This window comes from Carcharodon carcharias, chromosome 15, assembly GCF_017639515.1.
Source record: "Carcharodon carcharias isolate sCarCar2 chromosome 15, sCarCar2.pri, whole genome shotgun sequence".
Taxonomy (NCBI): Eukaryota; Metazoa; Chordata; class Chondrichthyes; order Lamniformes; family Lamnidae; genus Carcharodon; species Carcharodon carcharias.
The window spans coordinates 89,747,406-89,770,013 of NC_054481.1; the positions used below are offsets into that span (position 1 = coordinate 89,747,406).

Here is a 22,608-nt window from a genome sequence, read left to right on the forward strand (position 1 = left end):
TGATAGAAGCAGATCATCAAAAGATGTCAACAACAATAATACAAAAGAACACATAGGTGTTAAAGTTAAAAGTTGGTGATATTATCTAAACGAATGTGCTAATTAAGAATGGATGGTAGGGCACTCAAGGTATAGCTCTAGTGGGGGTGGGGAGAGCATAAAAGATGTGTAAAAAAAATAAAATAAATAAATTTTTTTTTTCCTTTTTCTCTTTTTATAATGGAAATAGGTGGGAAAAGGAAAATCTATATAATTTATTGGAAGAAAAAAAAAGAAAAGGAAGGGGGAAACAGAAAGGGGGTGGGGATGGGGGAGGGCACTCACGACCTAAAGTTGTTGAATTCAATATTCAGTCCGGATGGCTGTAAAGTGCCTAGTCGGAAGATGAGGTGTTGTTCCTCCAGTTTGCATTGGGCTTCACTGGAACAATGCAGCAAGCCAAGGACAGACATGTGGGCAAGAGAGCAGGGTGGAGTGTTAAAATGGCAAGCGACAGGGAGGTTTGGGTCATTCTTGCGGACAGACCGCAGGTGTTCTGCAAAGCGGTCGCCCAGTTTACATTTGGTGTCTCCAATGTAGAGGAGACCACATTGGGAGCAACGAATGCAGTAGACTAAGTTGGGGGAAATGCAAGTGAAATGCTGCTTCACTTGAAAGGAGTGTTTGGGTCCTTGGATGGTGAGGAGAGAGGAAGTGAAGGGTCAGGTATTGCATCTTTTGCGTGGGCATGGGGTGGTGCCATAGGAGGGGGTTGAGGAGTAGGGGGTGATGGAGGAGTGGACCAGGGTGTCCCGGAGGGAGCGATCCCTACGGAATGCCGATAGGGGGGGGTGAAGGGAAGATGTGTTTGGTGGTGGCATCATGCTGGAGTTGGCGGAAATGGCGGAGGATGATCCTTTGAATGCGGAGGCTGGTGGGGTGATAAGTGAGGACAAGGGGGACCCTATCATGTTTCTGGGAGGGAGGAGAAGGCGTGAGGGCGGATGCGCGGGAGATGGGCCAGACACGGTTGAGGGCCCTGTCAACGACCGTGGGTGGAAAACCTCGGTTAAGGAAGAAGGAGGACATGTCAGAGGAACTGTTTTTGAAGGTAGCATCATTGGAACAGATGCGACGGAGGCGAAGGAACTGAGATATAAATATCAATGTTGACTGGTTGGGCTGAGAATCGTGTTCCCTTGTTTTAATTTTAATGTAAAACTCAGCACAGACTGACAGTAGAAGTTGAAACCACCCTGAACTCATCTGTCGCGTGTGTGGTGTCAGGTTGTTCGTTTACTGCCTCGAAGCTTTTAACAAAGTGGATTCTAGAAGGGAGCAGCTGTGCAGTTAGTGCAGATGCTCATGATCAGCTCCTTTACTGCTCTTCCTAACATCATGTTCCAACATCATGTTCCACCCACCACCCCAGCGCCCCCCCCACCACCTCATTCTTCCTGCACTCTTAAGCTTGCCTTGGTTCTTTTCCAAGAGTTCATTTTATCCCCTATGAAACAGCGAGCATCTCAAAGATCGCTTTTGAAGTGTCATTGTCTTTTAATGTTCCATGACAAGGATACAGCTGAGGTCCTACAATCAGTGCCTCAGGCCACCGGGTGTTCAGTACGTGAAAAATAAGAGGTCGCAAGAGGAGAGGGGTCAGGCCTGCAGAAATGTCGATGTGCCTAATTGCTGGATCTCACTTTGAAGCTCTTGCAGCTAATTCCACCTAATAAACAGTTCATTCGTAATCTTAAACGATTAATAAGATTCTTTTGTGATTGTCAAGATTGCACTGCAGAAATGGTTCAGCTCTGTAGAGTCACCCCTTCAAGTTTCTGGCCACAGACCCAACACCAACCTCCAAGAATGGTCATATAGGGTTGGCAAAAATGCAGAAGTCACATTGTCGGTCTGTATGGTCACAGACTTAACCATTTTAAGGGAGGAACAATGATGATGATCCACCGCACCATTGAATGCTCAGAGATGGAAGTCAACTTGACTTTCAAATCCCTCGCAAGTCCCATCATCTGAAGTGCCTCAGGAGGAAGCTGCCTCTCCCTCATTTTAAACAACAGCGCTGCCTTCTGAAGGCAGCCAAAGTGATGACTGGATAAGTTACTGCAGCCAGTGAGGCAACAGCTTTCATCAATTTATTGTTACATGTGCTATTCCTCTTCCCCCTGACGCTCACAAGTCAAACAACCATTTCTCCCCGCTGTCTGATTTGTAAACTGCTATTTCTTCATTGCCACCAGATGGCAACAGCCCCTCCCACACCTTCAATAGCAACAGATTGACAGCAACACAGAAATAATATGCAGGGTTTCTTGCTGGCCCTCATTTATCACTCTTGTCTGCTCTACGCCTCCTCTGAACAAATATTTTGGGTTAGGTCATTTGTATTGGCAGTGGCCATTCACTGAATTATCTCCAAGACACTTTTTATTGTATGGACAGCAACTTGGGGACATTGGCAAAGATCTCACTTTTTGACTGTGTTAGAGGATGAGCAACCCGGAAGTTGAGAGTTCGAATCCCATCACAGCAAGTAGTGAAAGTGAATTCAATAAAGTTGATTTGGTTTGTGGTTGGCACCAGAGGACACAGGTTGTCAATAAAAACCCAACTGGCTCAGTAATGTCCCTCCTCTAGCCAGTCTGGCTATCATGTGGCATTTGTCCCACCCTGTGCCCTCAGGAATGGGGAATAAGCAGTTGCCAATGTTACTCACACCCAAGAACAAACGAGAAAATAAAATTGTGATATCAGTCAGATGAAATAGTATCTTGTCAGTGCATGAAATTAACAGAGCTGTTTTATCTGTTCTAACCCTGACCTTATCGCAGCTCTGCTAGTATTTCAACTGTGTCTTTATTTTCATCATGGGGATCATTGTGGTCTTTTCAAATTTGACATCTGATTTTCTTTCCCCTGGGCTAGTCCTGGTCATTCACTCCTAGTCTGAAGGTGGGGCTTTGCTCATTTCAGAATCAATTGCTCATCTGCAGTACCACACAAGGTCCATGCTCTTCTAAAAGACACATCTAACATATTTTAATGACAGGAAGATTAAACCAGCATATCCTCCAATTCACCGAGAGCAATGCCATGGTAGGGATAGGGAATTAAAAGCTAGGCTCTGTATCCAATGTCAAAATGCATCAGCTGGGCTCTGTGCAGTAGCTGACTAATTCTGACACTTATAATGACTCTTTTAAATCTCCATACTCCAACGCGACAGCCATTTCTTTGGTGACATCTGTCATGGATTTTTTTTTAAAGCTCTTTCCCTTGGAGCAGTTGTGATCTCTCAAGCTGAGCTGGAGCAAATGACTGACGAGTGCAAGTAATGTTGAGTGGCACTGTGCAGCCTGTTAGCAGGATAGCGGAATCATTCTGATGGAGAATTGCTGGATCCCATACAGATGACGTACGGAGCTGCCTCCATCAGACCTTACCTCACTACAGACACCTCTCATTCAATCTCTCAACTCCCAGCAATATTTCTTTTATAGGCAGCTTTGGATTTTAACTAAAGGGCCTCACTCTCTAATCCCTGTGAGGGATTAACACAAAATCCAGGGGCTCCTCCCATGACTTTTTCTCGGGGCGTACCTGTAAAAAGAGTGAGCACATCGGAATGGGCAATGATGGCCCCCTGTCTGAGTGGCTGCAGAACTGTTGCCTGGAGAGTGTACTTGGGAATGTGGAGCGAAACAAAGATCAGGGTGTTTGTGTTCGAGAAGCGCTAATTCGTCATTTGCAAAAAGTGTCTTTTGGTTGTTACGGTGATATAATCACCATGTGATCTTTTGAAAATACTTGTATTTATCTAGTCTTTCACAACCTCTGCAAACAATGTGCAGGGTTACGGGGAAAAGGCAGCTGGTTAGCACTTAAGTTAAAATGCTCAGAGAGCCGGTGCAGAAACGATAGGCTGAATGGCCTCCTTCTACACCATAACAATTCTGTGATATCTCACAGGGCACTTCAGTGAAGTAATTTTCAAGTGTAGCCACTTGCCAGTTACAGCAGCCAATTTGCATACACTCAGCTCCTTCAAACGGCATCAAGAAGAATCATGGATCATCATTTGCCATTCTGGAACTTTCTGGACTCCACATTGAGTTCAATAATTTAAATCATTATCTCTGCCTCCATTTTGATTTTTTTTTGTCTCAGTTCGTTCAGTTTTTCTAATTTCTTCTCTGGTCACTTTACATTCAGACAGCTGCTATCCTGCCATTCACACCTCCTCTGTACATGCCTTTAGCTTTACCCATTATCACAAAACCTTTTTTGTCGTTTAATCTCCCCTGCTCTCCATCCTATCACAGACCTTCTCTATTGTTCTAAAAGCAAAATGTCGCAGATGCTGGAAATCGGAAATAAAAAAAACAGAAAATGCTGGAAAAACCCAACAGGTCTGGCAGCATCTGTGGACAGAGAAACCGAGTTAATGTTTTGAGTCAGCATGGCTCTTCAGAGCTAATGAGAAGTTGAAATGTGATGAATGCATCACATTTCTATTTTAGCTCTGAAGAAGAGTCACACGAACTCAAAACATTAACTCGGTTTCTCTGTCCACAGCAGCTGCCAGACCTGATGAGTTTTTCATCATTTCCTGCTTTCATTCCTTTTTCATTCTTCCTTCCCTCTTTCCCTGCACTCCGCCTCCCCCTCCCTTCACTTGCTCAAAACCTTATTACATTTGTCTTTCCTCCGTTTTGATGAAGGGTCATTGACCTGAAGTGTTAACACGATTTCTCTCTCCACAGATGCCGCCGATCTGCTGAATATTTCCAGTGTTTTCTGTTTTGAAATCAGTGGAGGAGGAAGGTTTAGTCATTTATTCACCTGAAATGATTAATCTGCTGATAGTCAGGTGTGAAGCTTCCTGTTGATGGTCCTTTTTTGGTGAACACGTGAAGTAAACTGTTGCATTGTGTTACCAGCAGATTCTCTCCCTCTGTGGAGCCAGATAGCAATTTGTGTCATAGTGTTCAGTGAAAAGAGTGAAACTCTTAAAATAAAAAGCTAGTTTCAGCTAATTTCAGATCTGAAAATTCGTCAAGAAAACTCTTGACCTTCGGGTTCATTTTTTAATCAAAATAAGCAGCACTTGCCTGGAATGATCTGATTTAATTTGGTTTCGGCTGCAGCAAGTTCATGGAATGAAGTGGAACATGTTGTCCATTGGCAATTTTGATATGCAGGCGTCAGTTCCCTATTCCAGCCCGAGCATTTTAATTGCAAACAAATGACATTGCAGATTGAACAACAGTGACTTTGTCCTTCTGGAGAATATTCACAACTGCAATCTCCTTGTATTGGAGAGAATTCTTATTGAAACTGCGTTCTGGGTAGTGGGGCGAGGGGAAAGATAGCATTTGGCTGCAGCCTTTTCTCAAAATTCGAGGAAACCTTCTCTCCTTTACGCTCAGTGACTTTCATGAGATCTGCCAGACTTTTGTGTCTTTTCGCGGAAAATTGCCCAGTGTCTAAATCAAAGTTGTGTTGTAGCTGGAGTGTGAACTTGTGGTTCACACTTGCCAGGATTTTTAGGAAGGCGGGGTTTGCTTTCCAGCGATCCGAGGAATCAGCAGAGAATGCATCCAGCCGATACTGCCTGACCCCGTGGCCACTTAATGATCCAACTTGGCCGGAGGCTGGACTTCCACCCCTCAGTCAGGAGGAAGCCCTGCCTTGGAAAGCTGCCGGCCAGTTTGATTGGCCAGCAGCTCTCTGGTCCGTGCAACACCAGAAGCTGCAATGGACAGGACAGGTGGGGCTGAAGCCCAGGACCAGCTAAGTTTTGGGTGTCTCGGGGCAGGGAAGAGAGAGGAGCCCCAGGGGTTGGGGGGGGTGGAGGGCTGATGGTTACTTTATGGGTGCCCTCCACCCCCACCCCATCTGCCCCTGAACTGCCTGAAAATTGAGACTGGGTGGGAAATGGTCCTTAAGTGGTCACTAATTGGCCACTTCAGGGGCAAGGGTGTGCAGGCTGGCCTAGACCTCGCCCATCCCAATGTAAAATTATGAAGTGGCTGGGCGGGAACCTGGTGGGAAGGTCATCCAAGAAATTTTATGGCCACCCTCTGCCTACAAGTCCACCAGCAGGGGAATATAAAATTCTGCCCTTGAGGTTCCCTAGAAAAAAATGGAACACTGCCTTCTGCTTTGGGCACTGAAACTCAAGGGAAGTGTCAGTCAGCCTTGGCAGGCCAGAATGCTGATTGGTTGCCCAAACTTGGCTTTTATTCCCCTGAGTTGAAGGTTATCTGAGCAAATGTTTGAAAGACAGAGATTTGTGGATATTTTTAATTCCCTAAAACATAAAAAATTATGAAGAAACCTGCAATAATCGTAAGGTGTAAATAGCTGCCCTATTCCAAAAGCTGAGATGAGAAACTTGTTATTTCTGCCACCAGCAGTTTTGCTTTCTCTGTCATGAGTTAAAGGTTGCTGGAGTCGGAACAGGAAACGCTACAGGAACTGACAGTTACTCCAGTTGTTAATCCTCCAATCAAAAACATTTCTAAATGTCACTTTTTTTTTGGAATGTGGCAAGGTTTCCATTTATTGCCCATCCCTAATTGCCCCTGAGTAGGTGGGAGTGACTTACCTTCTTGAAGTGCTACATGTAGTGAAGGTACCCTCTCCTTCCACTCAACCCCATGGTGCTGTTAGGGAGTAGAGGAAAGGCCCAACTCCAAGTCTGTTTTTTTTCTAACTACAAATAGCTGCATTATCTTACCTATGGAATGCAGTATTTTCTCAGGTAGGAATTACCTGCATAAAATATCACATTCACTTCTCATCAGCACAAACAACGTATTTCTGTAGCACCTTTCGACATCAAGGTGATCCAAAGTGCTTTACGACCAATGTAGTCACTGTTGGAATCTAGGAAATGAGGCAGCCAATTTGTTCACAGCAAGATCCCATGAACAGCAATGTGATGATGACTAGATAATCTGTTAGTGCTGTTGATTGAGGGAATAAATTATGGACATGAAAGCTCCCTTGCTCTTTGAAGAGCCCATTGGGATCACTATGCCCACTCAAGGGCAGACGAGAGCAGGCACGTCCAACAGTGCAGCAGTCCCTCAGTACCACACTGTGCTGTTCACCTGGAGTTCTGGGCTGGGACCTAAACCCACGATCTATTGACAGTGAATACAACTGCTGAGAACAAGGCTGACTAGCCTTAACTGGGTGGCCAAAAGGAGATTTGATAGAGGTTTTCAAAATCATGAGCAGGCTGGATAGAGGAGATAGGGAGAGATTGTTTCCACTTGTAAAAGGACCGAAAAGGAGAGGACACAGGTTTAAAGTGATTTGCAAGAGAAGCAAATGTGATGTGAGAGAATGCATTTTCACACAGCAAGTGGTTCGGGTCTGGAATGCATTGCCTGTCTGGAAGTGTGGCGGGGGAAGGTTCAGTTGAGGCATCCAAGAGGTCATTAGATGATTGTTTCTATTCAAATAACATGCAAGGTTACTGGGAAAAAGCAGGAGAATGACACTGAGTCATAATGCTCATTCGGAGAGCTGGTGCAGACACAATGGGCCAAATGGCCTCCTTCTGCATTGTAACCATTCAGTGATTCTGGTTGTGTGGTTCTCTTGCCTGTAGGATCAGTGTGCCACACATTGGAACACTTGGGATCCTGCTAGTGCCCTTATTTAAACCCAACATTCCCAAGCTGGCTGGGCATACATTCGGGTGTGCTAATGGGCCTGACCCCAGAATCTCTGGTGACTGGAAGCTTTCCGTCTGTAGAAGCAAAGGCACCTACCCATGTTTTACTTGCACATGGCAATGCCACCATCCAGATATCTATAAAGATCATAGGACTAGCGGAGACAGTTTTCTGTAAACCAACTTCCCCCTCCCCCTGCCACACCCAAACCACCTTCAAATACAAAATTAATGCAGATTCATCCCAGGGCCAAGGATAGATTCTTGGTGAATCGAGCCTCTGGAGAATTGAAAGGAAGAGATTTGAAAATGTTATTAAAATAAAAACAAACAGCTATTCAGCAATCTCCATGGCAGCCCAATTTGGATCGTTCGTATTCCATGCATTGAATTACCAATTGTGAATTTCATTGCTTCTTTCTCCCTGAAAGTGCAATGGATGTAATATTTGCATTTTACCCTTGTGAAAAAACTCCATGATGGCTCACCCTGAGGTTGGGATTTCCATTATGGGATGTAGTCACTGTTGTTATGTGGAACCTACCTGGGGGCAGGAATGAAAGATGGTTTTCCCTAGCTGGGGGAAACTGTGTATAAAGTACTGATGCGCACACAATGTTGATGTGTGACTGGTTACACATTGGAATGGGGCCTGCTAAATGTGCCTTGTTTTACTGTGATTTTTTTTAAATATTGGGAAATATAAGTGGGAGAGAATTTTTAGAAAGCTTGCATTTATTTAGTGGCTTTCACAACCTTAGAGCTATAGTTGCTGTAGGAAATGTGGCAGCCAATTGCACAGCAAGCTCCCACAAACAACAGTAAGCCGATGACTAGGTAACCTTTTTTTTAGTGCTAGGAGTTGAGAGACAAATGAAGGCCGGAACACGGGGTTGCACTCTCCACCTCCTGCAGTGCTGCAGTGGAATCTTTTCTGTCCAACTGAGGGTTCATGTGCGCTCAGCCCTCGGTGCGGCACTCACCCCTTTCAGCACTGGAATGCTAGCCTGGATTATGTATGTTCTCAAGTTTTCAGAGTGGGCCCACAAATTTCAAACTCCAATGAGTGTGTATACCAATTGAGCCAAGGTTGACACCTATAAAAATAGGATAGGAGCTGTTGTTCGACTGCACATGCCAAACCCATGACCACTACCACCTAGAAGGACAAGGGCAGCAAATAGATGGGAAGTTCCGCTCCAAGCCACTTACCATCCTGACTTGGAAATATATCACCGTTTCTTTACTGTCACTGGGTCAAAATTCTGGAGCTCTCTTCCTATCGGCACTGTGGGTGCACCTACACCACATGGACTGCAGCAGTTCAAGAAAACAGCTCACCACCACCTTTTCAAGGGCAATTAGGGATGGGCAGTAAATGCTGGCCTAGCCAGCGTTGCCCAAATCCCACGAGAGAATAAATATAAAACTGTCAAGAGGTCCGAACCACTCCTGATGTTCTTGCTGTCTTTCATCCTGAATTTTTTATACTGATCACAGGACAACAGGCAAAACATGTGCAGGAATACATGCTGCACCATCCCTCCAGACACTCCAGAGACTTCAACACGAAAATCTAGGGTAACACTCTACTGCAGCACTTGGGGAGTGCAGCGCTGCAGTAGGTGCTGTTTTTCAGGTGAGGCATGAAAATGAGTCTGCCTGCTCGGCTGGATGTCAGAGATCCCATGGCACTAATGCAAAATGAGCAAAAGAGTTCTCCTGTGTGTCCTGGACAATATTTATCCCCCAATCAACTTCACAAAAATATATTATCTGATCATTATCACTTTGTTTGTGAGAGCTTGCTGAGCATAAATTGACTGCCATGCTGCCTGCATTACAACAGTAATGCACTTCAAAAGTACTTGCTATAAGACGTTTTGGGATGTTAAGGCACTATATAAATGCAAGTCTTTATTTCTACATTTTGAATGGTGATGGAAAGTTGAAGATGCCATTGCTTGTTTTGTGTGGATTGGTGATCAGCGAAGCTTGGAGCACCTCACCCCTCATGGGACCTTGAAAGCTGTTGGATGTAGCTGGTGTGAAGGCTGAGGCTTTGGGTTCTGCAACTCATATGTTGGCTTCTTCCAACTGGTGGAAGACTTGTAAACAGTAAACTCATTTTGGAGGCAGACAACAGCACAGCACAGCACTGTGGAAAAGCTGAGCCACAACGTGGACAAACGGCAACGGAACTGCAATACATCATTTCATTTCATTTCTATATAGATACCTATGTATGTGTTCTGAAAAGAAACAGAATTGAAGCTGAACATTTCTTATCTGTTACCTAATGTCTTGTGTAAGTCTGTGCCCACTCCTGTACATGATGGGAGCTGAAAACTCTACCTCGAGCCCACTCCCTGCCCTAACCCCTAAAGGAGGAAGGAAAACACATTTTTTATGGCACCCCTCATGAGCTCCAAAGCAATTTGCAGCTAATGAAGTCTTTAAGTGGAGTCACTGTTGTCATGTAGGGAAATGCAGCAGTCAATTAGTGCACAGCTAGCTCCCACAGGGATGTGATGATGACCAGATAATCTGTTTGATTTTTGCTCTGCTTTTCTTCAGAATAGTGGCACGAGTTATTTTACATCTGCCTGAGAGGGCCTCTGTTTAACATATTATTTGAAAGATAGCATCTCCAACAATGCGATGCAGTACACGGGATGCTGCACTATTGTGATTATGGCAGGTGGTATGTTCCAGGCTGACTAAATCCCAGAGGGAAAGTTGGCCACGCTATCACAATGATTTTGCAATTTGTATTTGTTACAAGAAGGTTTGTGCACTGAAGTCAGAAGTAACAAGTCCATACCACCTTTAAATATTTTAAAGGCAAAATTAAAATATTTATTAGAAAAAACTTAAACACACATAAGATTACAGTTACACAGTTATCTTTAGTTTTATAACCATTCCCAAAATTTCTACTTAATTGGACTTTCAACTATACACCTCTTTCAGGCAACAGTCCAAAATAGATTCTGAATCTGTAAAACATCCACAAGATTACCAAAGCACCTGCTGTTTCTATAAGGGAGGTATTTCACAGCTTCTTTCTCCCTCTCACTTGACAATGGAATTCCAAGGCTTTTAACACAACCTTACTTTCTGGAACAGCAAATTTCTCCAGTGGCTAGAGGCTTTCCCACAAGTCTGTTTCACAGGGTGCACCTTTCAAGATCTCACATGGCCATACCCCATATAGCTTTCCAACCTTCTTTAAATATATTTCCTCCTTTTCGATTCATAAGTTCCATTGTTTCAACCTGTCTTTGGAAGTTACCTTTCCCAGAATATAAAAACCTTTCATGTTGTCAATATGGCCAGCATTCTTGGGGGGGATGGAATAAATGTAATAACTTTGCCTTATTTATCTTGCTAGTTGTAAATATCTTTCCACATCCCTTTGAAAAGCCAACAGCCTCTCCCCTTATCTAAAAATGCAAATTCCATTTTACTTAGCCTGTCCATTAGCATTTCAATTACCTGTTTTTACACTTTGATAATTCAAACCTTGTAGTCTTATCAGGCCGCCATTTACTTAAATTATTCACACACACAAACATAGGCCTGATTTAAAGTATCCCACAGTAATATCAGGAAAAATATGATGGTTCCTTTATAACTGTCAGTCTGAGCACAAGTGTCTGGAATGGGTCTTGAACCAATAACCTTCTGATTCCAAAGCAAGGGTGCTATCACTGAACAGTTGAACAAACAGAAGTTGGGCTGGAAACCAAGGAGTTCATGTTCATTTATTGTTCAAATGTATCTATAGATAATTCCTACTGCCTGTGCTGGGATGGATCAATGCTGGGATAAAAGCAAAGGAGTAATTCTTAGCAAATTTATTGTTACTATTGCAGGAGTATAATTGTGAGACAAATTTTGCTTCAAGTCTCCTGGTAAAAGGTTTTGTAATAAGACTGGGCTAAGTGTAAAGTCTAATGCAGCTTTGGTCTTGCCCTATTCACGTGTTCTTTTCAGCCCCTCAAACCTATTCCACCATTCAGTCGGATCATGGCTGAGCTGTATGTTGACTTCACTTGCCTGCATCTGTTCATATCTCAATATTGAGCCACACTTCTTTCAGGATGAAGCATCTTTTTGAACTTTACAGTTTTAGATATTCTTTCCTTAATAAGCACCTGTTCTTCAGGCAGCCCAAACAGTTCATTTGAATCAATTGTGACTTGTTAAATGAACTTTTTGGCATTGGTCTGTTTCCTTTTGTAAAGATGTACATCTTTCTGATATGTATTAAAGATATCCTACTCGGTACAGAAAGGTTGCAATTGGGTGTTAGCAATAGCTGAGTTATGGTTTTAATCCTGCATCCCCAATTCTGGATTAAAATAAAATAATATCATGCCATCGGAAGTCATGCTGCATCAGAAATATTCTTATAGAATTAATCTCCCATTTTTCTTTTCATTGTGCAGTTCCTAACCTGTGTCTGCATTCCATTTATCAGCCATTGTTTTGTCCACTCACATTTTGTTTACCTTATCCTGTAGATTCTTGGCTGCCCCTGATTTCACCAACTAAATTAATCTGTAAATTTAAGCAATCCATATCAAAAGCAGAAAATGCTGGAAAAACTCAGCAGGTCTCACAGCATCTGTGGAGAGAAAAAAACAGAATTAATGTTTAGAGTCCGTATGACTCTTCTTCAGAGCATAAGGACTCGAAATGTTAACTGTGTACTTTTTTCTCTCCACAGATGCTGTGAAACCTGCTGAGTTTTTCCAGCATTTTCTGTTTTTGTTACAGATTTCCAGCATCTGCAGTATTTTGCTTTTATCTAAGCAACCTGGATACTAAGTTTCAGAATTCAAGTCTTTGATGTAAATTGGGAACAGTAGTGGTTCCAACTCGGAGCCCTGGGAGCTCCCCAAACGGGTATCATGTTCTGAAGAAGTCATACAGACTTGAAACGTTAACTCTGTCTCTCTCTCTCCACAGATGCTGTCAGACCTGCTGAGTTTTTCCAGCAATTTTTGTTTTTCATTTCAGATTTCCAGCATCCACAGTATTTTGCTTTTAACTAAATGGTTGTCTGTTGTTTTCTACCCTTCAGCCAGTTTCTTACCCAAAGTTTTGTCCAGAATTCTCAAAACTTTGAGCTAATCAGTAATCTTTCATGTGAAACATTCTCAAATGGTCTTTCGCAGGTGTGAGTGGCACCGTATCCCCGGATTTGTTGCATTGAGCTTTCACTTCCTCTAATAAGCCAGAGTTTGAACAGACAGGGTCCTAGTGATCTAAAGCTGTGATGACTGCTGTCTCCCAGGTTATTGTTCAATGGATAATCTACATGTTTACTTGCGGTAACGATTGCATTTTTAACACGTGGAATTGAAGACTGAGTCTGGAGTTACGTGTGTCACTTTTTGGCGCACTTTTTCTTTGGAATATGGCACCACATTAACCTGCTTGCAGTTTATTGCCACCTCCCCCCAGTGTCCATTCACTCTGCCTCACAAATCTCTTTGCTAGGGTGCCTCTTGATTCTAGGATTAAATGCCAACCTACCTGAGGGGCTTTTTTGTTTTAAACCCTTGTCTCAGACTTCAACCATTCCCAGCTCTATAGATGATCCTTTACAATGATATAATCAGTGTGCCTCCATTCTAAAGAGACTACTTCCCACCCATCCACCCACCCCTCCCCCTGCCCCACCACAGCAAAAGCAAAAGACTGCAGGTGCTGGAAATCTGAAATAAAAACAGAAAATGCTGGAAAAACTCGGCAGGTCTTTGGCAGCACCTGAAATAGAGTTAACGTTTTGGGTCGACGACCTTCCGGAGACCTTTTCCTCTGCTCCCTCTGTCTGTGTCTGCCTCCCTAATACCTTCTGTCGATGTGCCTTTAAATCCATCTCATTTGGCTTGGAAACTTCTGTGTGAAAGAAGCAGTCAGTGGGAATAATTGACTCCCACCAAAATATATAAAGCGCCGCTGCTGAGAACAGATTTGTCGAGCTGAAGGCTCTTTACTCTACGGTTTCTAATCTTTTCCTGGTTCCCACTTCTGGAGTCTGAAAGTGGCTAGTTCTTGTGCGTATCTGAATGTATTACCTGTCAGATGGACACACACTGTTCCTGAATGAAATTACAGCACTGATGGAATGCTGCCCACATGCCTGTCAAAAGCCATTGATGGTTTCTGCCTTTCCCTCTGAAAATGAAATTTACTGCACTTCATTTTTTTTTTTTGCTTGAAATTATATTTAAAGTGAGCCCCTGTGGTGTGCAATAGACTGGGACTGGGAGTTGTCTGAAGTCCTGCTCACAACTAACAAAGACAGTAACCACATTATGACTGTCCACAGAGCTGAAATTTCAGACTCCATACTGCTGGTTTGACGTGGAGGCACATCTCAGTGTGAACTCAAAGCCACTTTGCATTAACATGACTGTTATAAAGGTATTATCCCATTTTTAATACCTGCAGAAGTTTTCTTCAATGCTTTAATATGCCTATTGCTAAGATCACTCAGCATGATTTCATCCCTCACCTTTCCAGTGTTATGGTAATAACTGGCTTCTTGTGAATGATTTCACTTTAGACAGTATCACAGCTATGTGTTGAAAGAATGCTAGGAACACATAGGGTTAGGATCCAAAGGGCCAGAGCCATCAATACAATGGAGTGGTTGTCTCTTTCTTCCCCATTCTATCTTTTTTTTCTCTCTCTCTCCCATTTCCCTTGCTACCGCTTTTCCATTTGCGTTCCCTCTGTGTGTCTTGCTCGCTCACTCACTCTGTCTCATACCATGTAAATGGTGATGTATTTCCAGAATGTCTAGATCTTCATTTCAGATTTGCCACATTCACAGTTTTCTCTTCCACACACCTGAATCTAACCATCACTACTTGCCTGTAGAGTTGCAACATTGCATCGTGAGTTTGAGTTGTGGTGGGTTCCTGGTGCTGGGAGATGTTCTGGTCTGATGTGATCTGAGAAGAAGTGTCTCTTGTTTTATTTCCCTTTTGTAGAAAAATTATTTTCATTTCTGATAAGTCAAACAGAGCTGTAGGAATTCCCTCATCCCGTGTGACCCAGATGGACCTCCTGCTGCCCCTAATCACTAGAGTGAAGACTTTTGATGAGATGCCATAAAAGCTGGAAACTGAATGAGAGAAGATGCAATAATTCAAAAGTGTAAAATTAAGTAACTAACCAGAATACTAACTGTTAAAATCTAACATTGGTAGATTACTTTATTAGGATTTAGAGCTAAAAACATAGTGCTGGAAAAACTCAAGGTCTGGCAGCATCTGTGGAGAGATAAAAACAGGAAACATTTCTAGTCCAACATGACTCTTCTTCAGAACATAGATCTCCAGCCTCTGCACTATTTTACCTTTAATAAACCTTACTATAATAAATTGGGAAAACTTGAGAATAGGGCACAGTAAGAGCCGACTCAACAAAAAAGACCGGGACCTTGAAGGCTGTCTGTGAGAAACTGAGAGAATGGAATGTCGATGTCTCGCTCTGCGGTAAACATGGGATTTAAAAGTACAGTAATACATAATATAATACCTACTTAAATATGTAAGGTTAGCAACAGCCACATAAACTTCCTGATTGGTCAAAGGAGATATCCTCACATACTGATTAAAGGGAGGGGTTAATTGGACAGGAGCCAGGATAAAAGAGAGCCTGAATTTGTCGTTGTGGCAGAGAGAGAGAGATCATCCAGCGACCAGGACAAATTGACAAGACCGAGAGAGACTTGAAGACCAAGACTTATGAGAGAAACTATTTGTGTGCTCCGCTGACCAGATCATGACATGGTTAGTATAATGCGCGTTAAGCGGTAGATCACTGCCCATGATTATTGACGGTATTGACAGTTTTTCTGAGAACTTAATAAAATTGTCCTGACTTTGTCTCAATAAAGTCGATTGATTGAAGGGAGACAGAGCAAGGTTAAAGGGTTCTGCATATTAACAATCTGGAATATGAGCCTATAGGAGAGCATGTGATGTACATTTGGAGACAAGTTTGGGGTTGCTGCAAAATAAGAAAGGAAAGCTCGGAGCATAGAAGCATCAAGTTTAAAATTGGACACAGTAAGGAAAATACTTGGTGAGTGGAAGAATGGATGGCATAAGCTAAGAGAAAGAACCACAGGAGTCCTGGTTAGGATATGAGAGTAATCGGCACTGCTGTGCCATCGGTTTTGTACTAGCTCCTGGCACGAGTGGGTAGTGGATCTGGAATTCGCACTGCAAGGTGAAGGCCTGAGCTTCATTCCCAATTGGGCAGTGTTTGCACCAGTCAACTGTCCAGAAGCAGCTCACTTATTGGGGCTTTCTCGGTATCCACCAGTTTGCCTGCTGGCATATGGATTGCATAATATGGTCACATTCTGCCAAACGTGGCACTGGAGTCATGTAACAAGTGTTGGGCATCTTGAATCTGCTAATCTGGAAGCTAAATAATTAGCACTGGTTTTGAGTGACTCATCTGACTCTGTGACGTGACCCACAGCCGATGTTCTTCCAAGGAGGGGCTGGTGGGGGCTTGGGCACAAAATTTAGTCTTCCCCAATTTTGCACCCAAACAAGCGAGCGTAAAAAGGATCAATTTCTCACCTTGATCTATAATCATGGTGTTGGCCATGACTCAAGTGGAAAGAATTCTGATCTCTGGAAAAGAATGTTGGGAGTTTGACTCCCACTCCAGAGACTTGAGTGCAAAATCTAAACCAATGTTCCAGTGCAGGACTGAGGGAGTGCTGCACTGTCTGAGGTGTTATCATGTGGATGAGACTTTAAACCAAGGCCTCATCTGTCCTCTCATGAATGTAAAAGACCCCATGGAATTATTTTGAAGAAAAGTAGGGGAGTTATCCCTGGTATCCTGGCCAAAATTTATCCCTCAACCAACATCTCAAAGACAGACTATCTGGTCCTTATCACACTGCTGTTTGTGGGAGCTTGCTGTGTGTATGGTTGGCTGACACGTTTTCTACATTACAATATGAGTGCACTTCAAAGGTATTTCGAAGTAAAGTGCTTTGGGATATCTTGAGCACGTGAGAGGCACTATATAAATACAAATTTGCTCTTTTATCCCGACACAGAGCGCAGCTGGTCTCTGGCCCCTAGCCAGGGTAGAGAAAGGATCTGACTTGAATTCCTTGTGCGTTGAGTAACGACTGCCGAGGGGAATTGTGCCTTTGGCTGTCATCCACACAGGCAGTTAGGCTGGGCCATGATGCTGCCTTTAGCTCAACAGCCAGCCAGCACTGGCAATTGAAGAAACTCTCCTGGGTAAAACAAAACTGGGGTCGGTGGGGGGTGGTGGGGGAAGAGTAAAAGCCTGAAAAAATAAAAATTAACAATGGGATTGTCATTTAGATTTAAGCATAATGTGGGCAGAATCTTGTGTACTTCCTCAATGTGAGTTTGGTGGGGACATTCAATCAGGCAGCAGATAACCTCACCACCTTCCCGCCTTTAGTCCAGGGCGGGAAGGCCTGTGAATGGCCCACCTGCTTTGCTATCAACTGAGGCCCTTAAGTGAACCATTGATGCCCACTTCAGGTGCTCATCCTACTGTAGCTGGTATTAATCCAGTGGTGGGTGCAGGGCTTGCCATGCAGGGAACATAACCAGCTAACCCTGGCATATTTACTTGTGGGTTCTCAGAGATGTTCCCTCATTCAAATGCTCTTGGGCATTTCAACAGCTAATGAATTTCTGGGCTTTCATTATGTATTCTTGTCTGAGAGCCCAGACACCCTTTAGAGCTCTGAAACACCTGAGTCCCAGGGAAAATATTGTTTCATTGACAGCTCTGGCTCTCTGATCTATGCTGTTAATTTCACAATGTTTATTACATAAGATAAAGAAGTTTCAAGTGCTTGCAGTTTTAGCTATCGATACTTTAAAGGGCCTGAATGAATGACACTTTTATTGCCCTGGAGTAAAAAGGTGTTTTTTAAGAAAGTGGAAAGTTATCAATATTTTCTTTTAAAGTTGCTTTTTATACATCCTACTTGTCACTATAGAATTCATTGATTCTATACAGTGTATAGTGGGTGAATGGACATGGAATTAGCTTAGCTTGGAAAGGGGGGCAAGAGGGGTGCTGGGGGTTGTTTGGGGGCATACCATGGCATGGGGAGCATGAGCCATAGGAGATGGGTAGGGTCATGAGGTGGCTTGGATGGGGAATGGAGAGTGTGTAAGGGGTTGAGGGGATGTGAGGGGTAAAGGTTGGTGTGCCTTTGTTTTTATCACACTGGGTGGAAGATTCACAGCACAGATGTGGGCCTTTTAGACAGAATGCCTCCACACCCGACAGCCCCTGAGGCCGCCTCCGAACTTTTTCTTAGGCCAGCTGTCCCAACTGCAGCCCGCACCCACTCCTTCCCCCCACAATTAAAATTCCATCCTTGTGGGCATTTTCTCCCGAGGCAGGTGGACCAAGCCGGGAATTTTCCTGACTCCCACTACCCGCCTCGAGAATGAAAGTCCAGCCCATAACTTCCATATGAGGTACAGTGATTTGAACTCCTTTCTTCCCTGAAAGCGATGGCCCTTGATGGAGTATTGCTGCACAGGCTAGTGATCCTCCCACTACCACATGCCAATGTACAAGGCTGGTCAAAGGGCATCACACTTAATGCAGTTAACCTTGGCCTTGGCTCCACCCTGTATCCATATCACACACTTTCCCAAAAATCACGGGATACTCAATCAGCAACAAGAATCTGAATGGCTCCCCACTGGTGTCTCCTGAGGCTACTTAATGTCGTCAATGAGCAGCTTTTGAAAACCAGTTCCTGTTTGTGCAAGTCATTCTATGCAAGTTTGGAATGCTGAATATTTTGAGGCGATTGTGCTTTTTTTAAAGGCAGAATTCTGTGCAGGAATGTATTTCTAGGTGTAATGTGCAAAGCTTTCTTTTAAATAGCCAGGCAGAGTTAGCTGACCAGTTGGAATAGCTTCCCACCTGTGTCTCAAACCTGCAAGTAAAAAAAAAATTAGTGATGCAGACTGGCTCGTTCCTAGGTCCAGGCCTACATGCTGGTGGGACTGAAACTTGTGAAAATGCTCATGGGGAAAGGCCACTAGTTAGGGCCCGCTTGCCACAGTACGCAGAGGGACTGGAACCTGTGTTAATGCTCTTGGACTGTACGTATCAGGAAATGTTTAACAGCTGTGGAGTTACAATGGATGTTGTAAATGGATCGAGGCACTGAGAGTACCCTGTCCTCTATTTAAACAGATTGATCTATATTGCAACAAAAATAAAAATAGCTGGAAAAACTCAGCATCTGCGGAGAGGAATACAGTTACCGTTTCAAGTCCGTATGACTCTTCTGTCTACTACCACACTTATATTGTGCTGTGATGTAACTCTATACATTTAATGCAAAATTACATTTTTTGTGGTGGGGGGAGAAGATGTGGCATTCCAACTTAATCAATAGCTTTCAATGAATCAAAGGCTCCAAAAAGGAGTCAGCACAACTCAATGTTCCTACAGTACTGCATACATTTTAAAAAGTGTGTGTGTGTGTGTGTGTGTGTGTGTGTAAATATTAAACAGTTGACCCTTTAGGTCAGTGTTTGATCAACGTGGGCGGCCTTCTTGCCATCCAAAGTGTTGACTTTTCCTGTGTGTTACCAGAATGACTGTACTTCAAACTTCCAAACAACCCTGCTTTTGATTCCAATCATGGTTATTTGCACAAATCTGTAATGTTTGATCTCTCGGAGAGAGTAGCATGGAGAAACCTCCTCTATATGAAGGAGATACTAGGAAGGGTAACCAAAAAGCCTGGTCAAAAAGCTGATTGTGGGGGGGGGGGGGCTTTTAAATGAGGAGAGGGAGGTAGTATTCGAGCACATGAAACCTAGGTGGCTGAAGGCAAGGCAACCAATGGTGGAGTGAGCGAGTGGGACTTGCTGTAGAATAGGATACCGTCCATCTCTCTGTTAACAAGCCTGGCTCACATCATGCATATCTGGCTTTCACAATTTTTTGCTTAAATAAGTTATATCTATATCATTTGCATAGTGCAATTTGCTCTTCCTTCCCCAGCTTCTTGCTGTCAAAGGTTGGAAAATGTCAGTATTTTGTAGTCCTGTGGATGGTTAAGTGAGCTTGTACATTTTGGGTACCTCTTCCCCAGCGATGGGCAGGTTTCTCCACATTGTTAACATGTCTGGACCGATCTTCTTTCACTTCATTCGGATGCTCATACTGGGATGTTTGTCTATTTTTATTGCTTGCTCACCAGGACCTGAACTGGTTTTATTTCTTTTATAACAGCCAACATCATCTTTCCAGAACAATTTTCAGAGCTTTAAAACTAAAATGAGTCATGAGCAATATAAGATCATTCAGCACTGAGGGCTATTCTCTCACTAGGTGATTGCAGATGAGGTTGGGTCCTTCGGTCCACCGTAATTCATTCAATCGGAGAGATCACAATGTGCTCCTCCCCCTCCCCCTGCCGCCCCCCAACTCCCCATCATTGCAGGATCCAATTGCTTTGCAAATGATTCCAGGGTTTTTGACTTCATTGTTTTATCTGCAAGTTTATTCCACATTTTGATCAAACGCGGTGTGAAAAAGAAATTCATATCAGTCCTAAATGTACCTTTTACTAGTTTGAGCCTGCAACCCCTGGCCTTATTGTCCCAGTTTAATTTAAAATAATATTGCAGGTTACTTTTTCTCAATACGATTACACTTGTGTATCACTCCAGATCATCAGCTCTCCGATGCCTTTTTGCGGATTGAGAAGGTCCAGTCTTTCCTCATAACTCTCTCACTGACACTGGGCGCTCGTTCTTTGCACTGCCTTCAGTGTCTCTTGTTCCGTGGTAACCAGAGCAGGCCAGTGTAGTCAAGGTGCAGTCTGATCAGAGCCCTGTACAGTCTAATCACGACCTCCTCTGGCCTAGGCATTACTGTATCCATTTATGTAGTTCAACCTCCTAACACTGCTGCTCTGCATTGGAGGGACATGTTGTGTCAACTAAGACTTCCAGGTCTCTTTCAGCTTCATCATTGACTGTCTTTGCATTCATGGAGCACACATGTTGTGTTATCTACTTTCCTTCCTATTTGTAACAGTTTATATGTCTATTGTAACGTGAGTCTTGTCCTCTTACTTGTCTTGTACAACTCGTTCTGTAATTCAGCCATGGTTGCATTGAATGGTGGAACAGGTTTGACTGGCTGAATGGCCTCCTGCTGTTCCTATAGAGCTTGCCAGATTTCTGAGCTGCTGCTTCTGATTCTGCTCCTCTTAGTTTAATATCCATTCCAAATTTGACTGCTCTGCATTGAGCTTGAGTCTCAATCATCTCTGACAATTAGATGCCATAGAGGTTCCAGCACCAAGCCCAGAGGCACTGCCCTCACTCTCACCTAAGCAGTATTCATTGTGTTACATTCTTCAGCCACTTTCTTATTTATTTACCCTGATTCACCACAGCTTTGAACTTGTTTAACATGAACTTAATGAAAAGTCTTCTAGGAAGACAAGGCATCCCACATTAAAGGGCTTACCACAATCCATATCACCAACACGTGACACATTCTGTTCACTCTCAAGGCCTGTGATTTGGAAAACTTTCTGCATCTTAAAATCATCTGTCTGAATTGCGAGCATTGAGAAAATGGACATAACTGAATCTCAGTGCTTGGAATGCTGCAAATGTCCAATAGTTGGATTGGGAATGCCATGGTTATACATTTAAGGGCTGGTATGGTGTTTGGTCTTCGTCTGGTGGGGCTCAGGTTAGGGAGCAAGGGAAAGGTACTGTAACACTTGAATTGTTTTGAGGGTTTGGACTTGAATAGAATAAATAATGATGCTGGCAAACATATAGGAATATAAAATTCTTGAATGAATTTTATTGAACTATCTTTCAAAATCGCAAGGATAATCACACTGAGCTTATATCAGGCAAATAACATCATGCAGGACTCAGCAATGAAAAAAGAACAAAGCTTGTAAACAGGTTTTTTTCAATTGAATCCCCACGTTTTATAAATACCCCACAGAAATTGAATCCTCTCAATGCAGTTTGTGTTTTATGACCAGACAATCGGCCTCTTTCATCCAGCTCTCTATCTTTCTTTAACCTATGAGATCAAGGGTTTATACATTCAGTTGGCTGGATGATATCCACAAAGCTGAATCTTCCACACAGTCCCCAACCTTGCCCTACAATCTCTTTACATTAACCCACAGAAAAACACTGGTCTCTCTCATGCAGGCTTCCTTTCTTTAACTCAGCCAGCAATCTAAAAGGCTACATGTTCCCTGAACAGTACTCTCAATATAATATAAAAAACTGCAGATGCTGGAAATCCGAAACCCAGACCTTCCTGTCACTTGCCATTTCAACACACCACCCTGCTCTCATGCCCACATGTCCATCCTTGGCCTGCTGCAATGGTCCAGTGAAGCTCAACGCAAACTGGAGGAACAGTACCTCATCTTCCGACTAGGCACTTTACAGTCTTCCGGACTTAATATTGAGTTCAACAACTTTAAATCATGAACTCTCTCCTCCATCCCCACCCCCTTTCCGATCCCCCTTTTTCCAATAATTTATGTATATTTTTTCTTTTCCCACCTATATTTTCCATTATTTTTAAATGTATTTCCATCCATTGTTTTATCTCAACCTTTTAGCCTATTTCGATCCCTTCCCCCCACCCCACCCCCACTAGGGCTATCTGTACCTTGCTCGTCCTGCTTGCTACCCTTAATGTCACCGTTAGCTCGTTTCTTAGATAATATCACCACCGTCAGCACCCCTTTGTCCTTTTGCCTATGACATCTTTTGGCAATCTCCACCTATCACTGGCCCTCTATCCAGCTCATTCTGTCCCACCCCACCACCCCTTAAACC

The 22,608-nt window shown here is 43.4% G+C and overlaps 1 protein-coding gene across 4 annotated transcripts in view; it reads left to right on the forward strand.

Annotated features, from left to right (window-relative positions):
- Positions 1-22,608, forward strand: part of LOC121288335 (endothelin-converting enzyme 1-like) — a 340,217-nt gene that overhangs the window by 139,290 nt on the left and 178,319 nt on the right. The window contains exon 1 of one of the 4 annotated variants that reach the window (XM_041206888.1): positions 15,434-15,507. The exons of the other annotated variants lie outside the window; for them this stretch is intronic. Within the exon in view, the coding sequence (XP_041062822.1) occupies positions 15,505-15,507 (3 nt within the window). The 5' untranslated portion in view covers positions 15,434-15,504. Of the gene's footprint in view, positions 1-15,433; positions 15,508-22,608 lie in introns of those variants that run through there. 4 annotated transcript variants of the gene reach the window in all.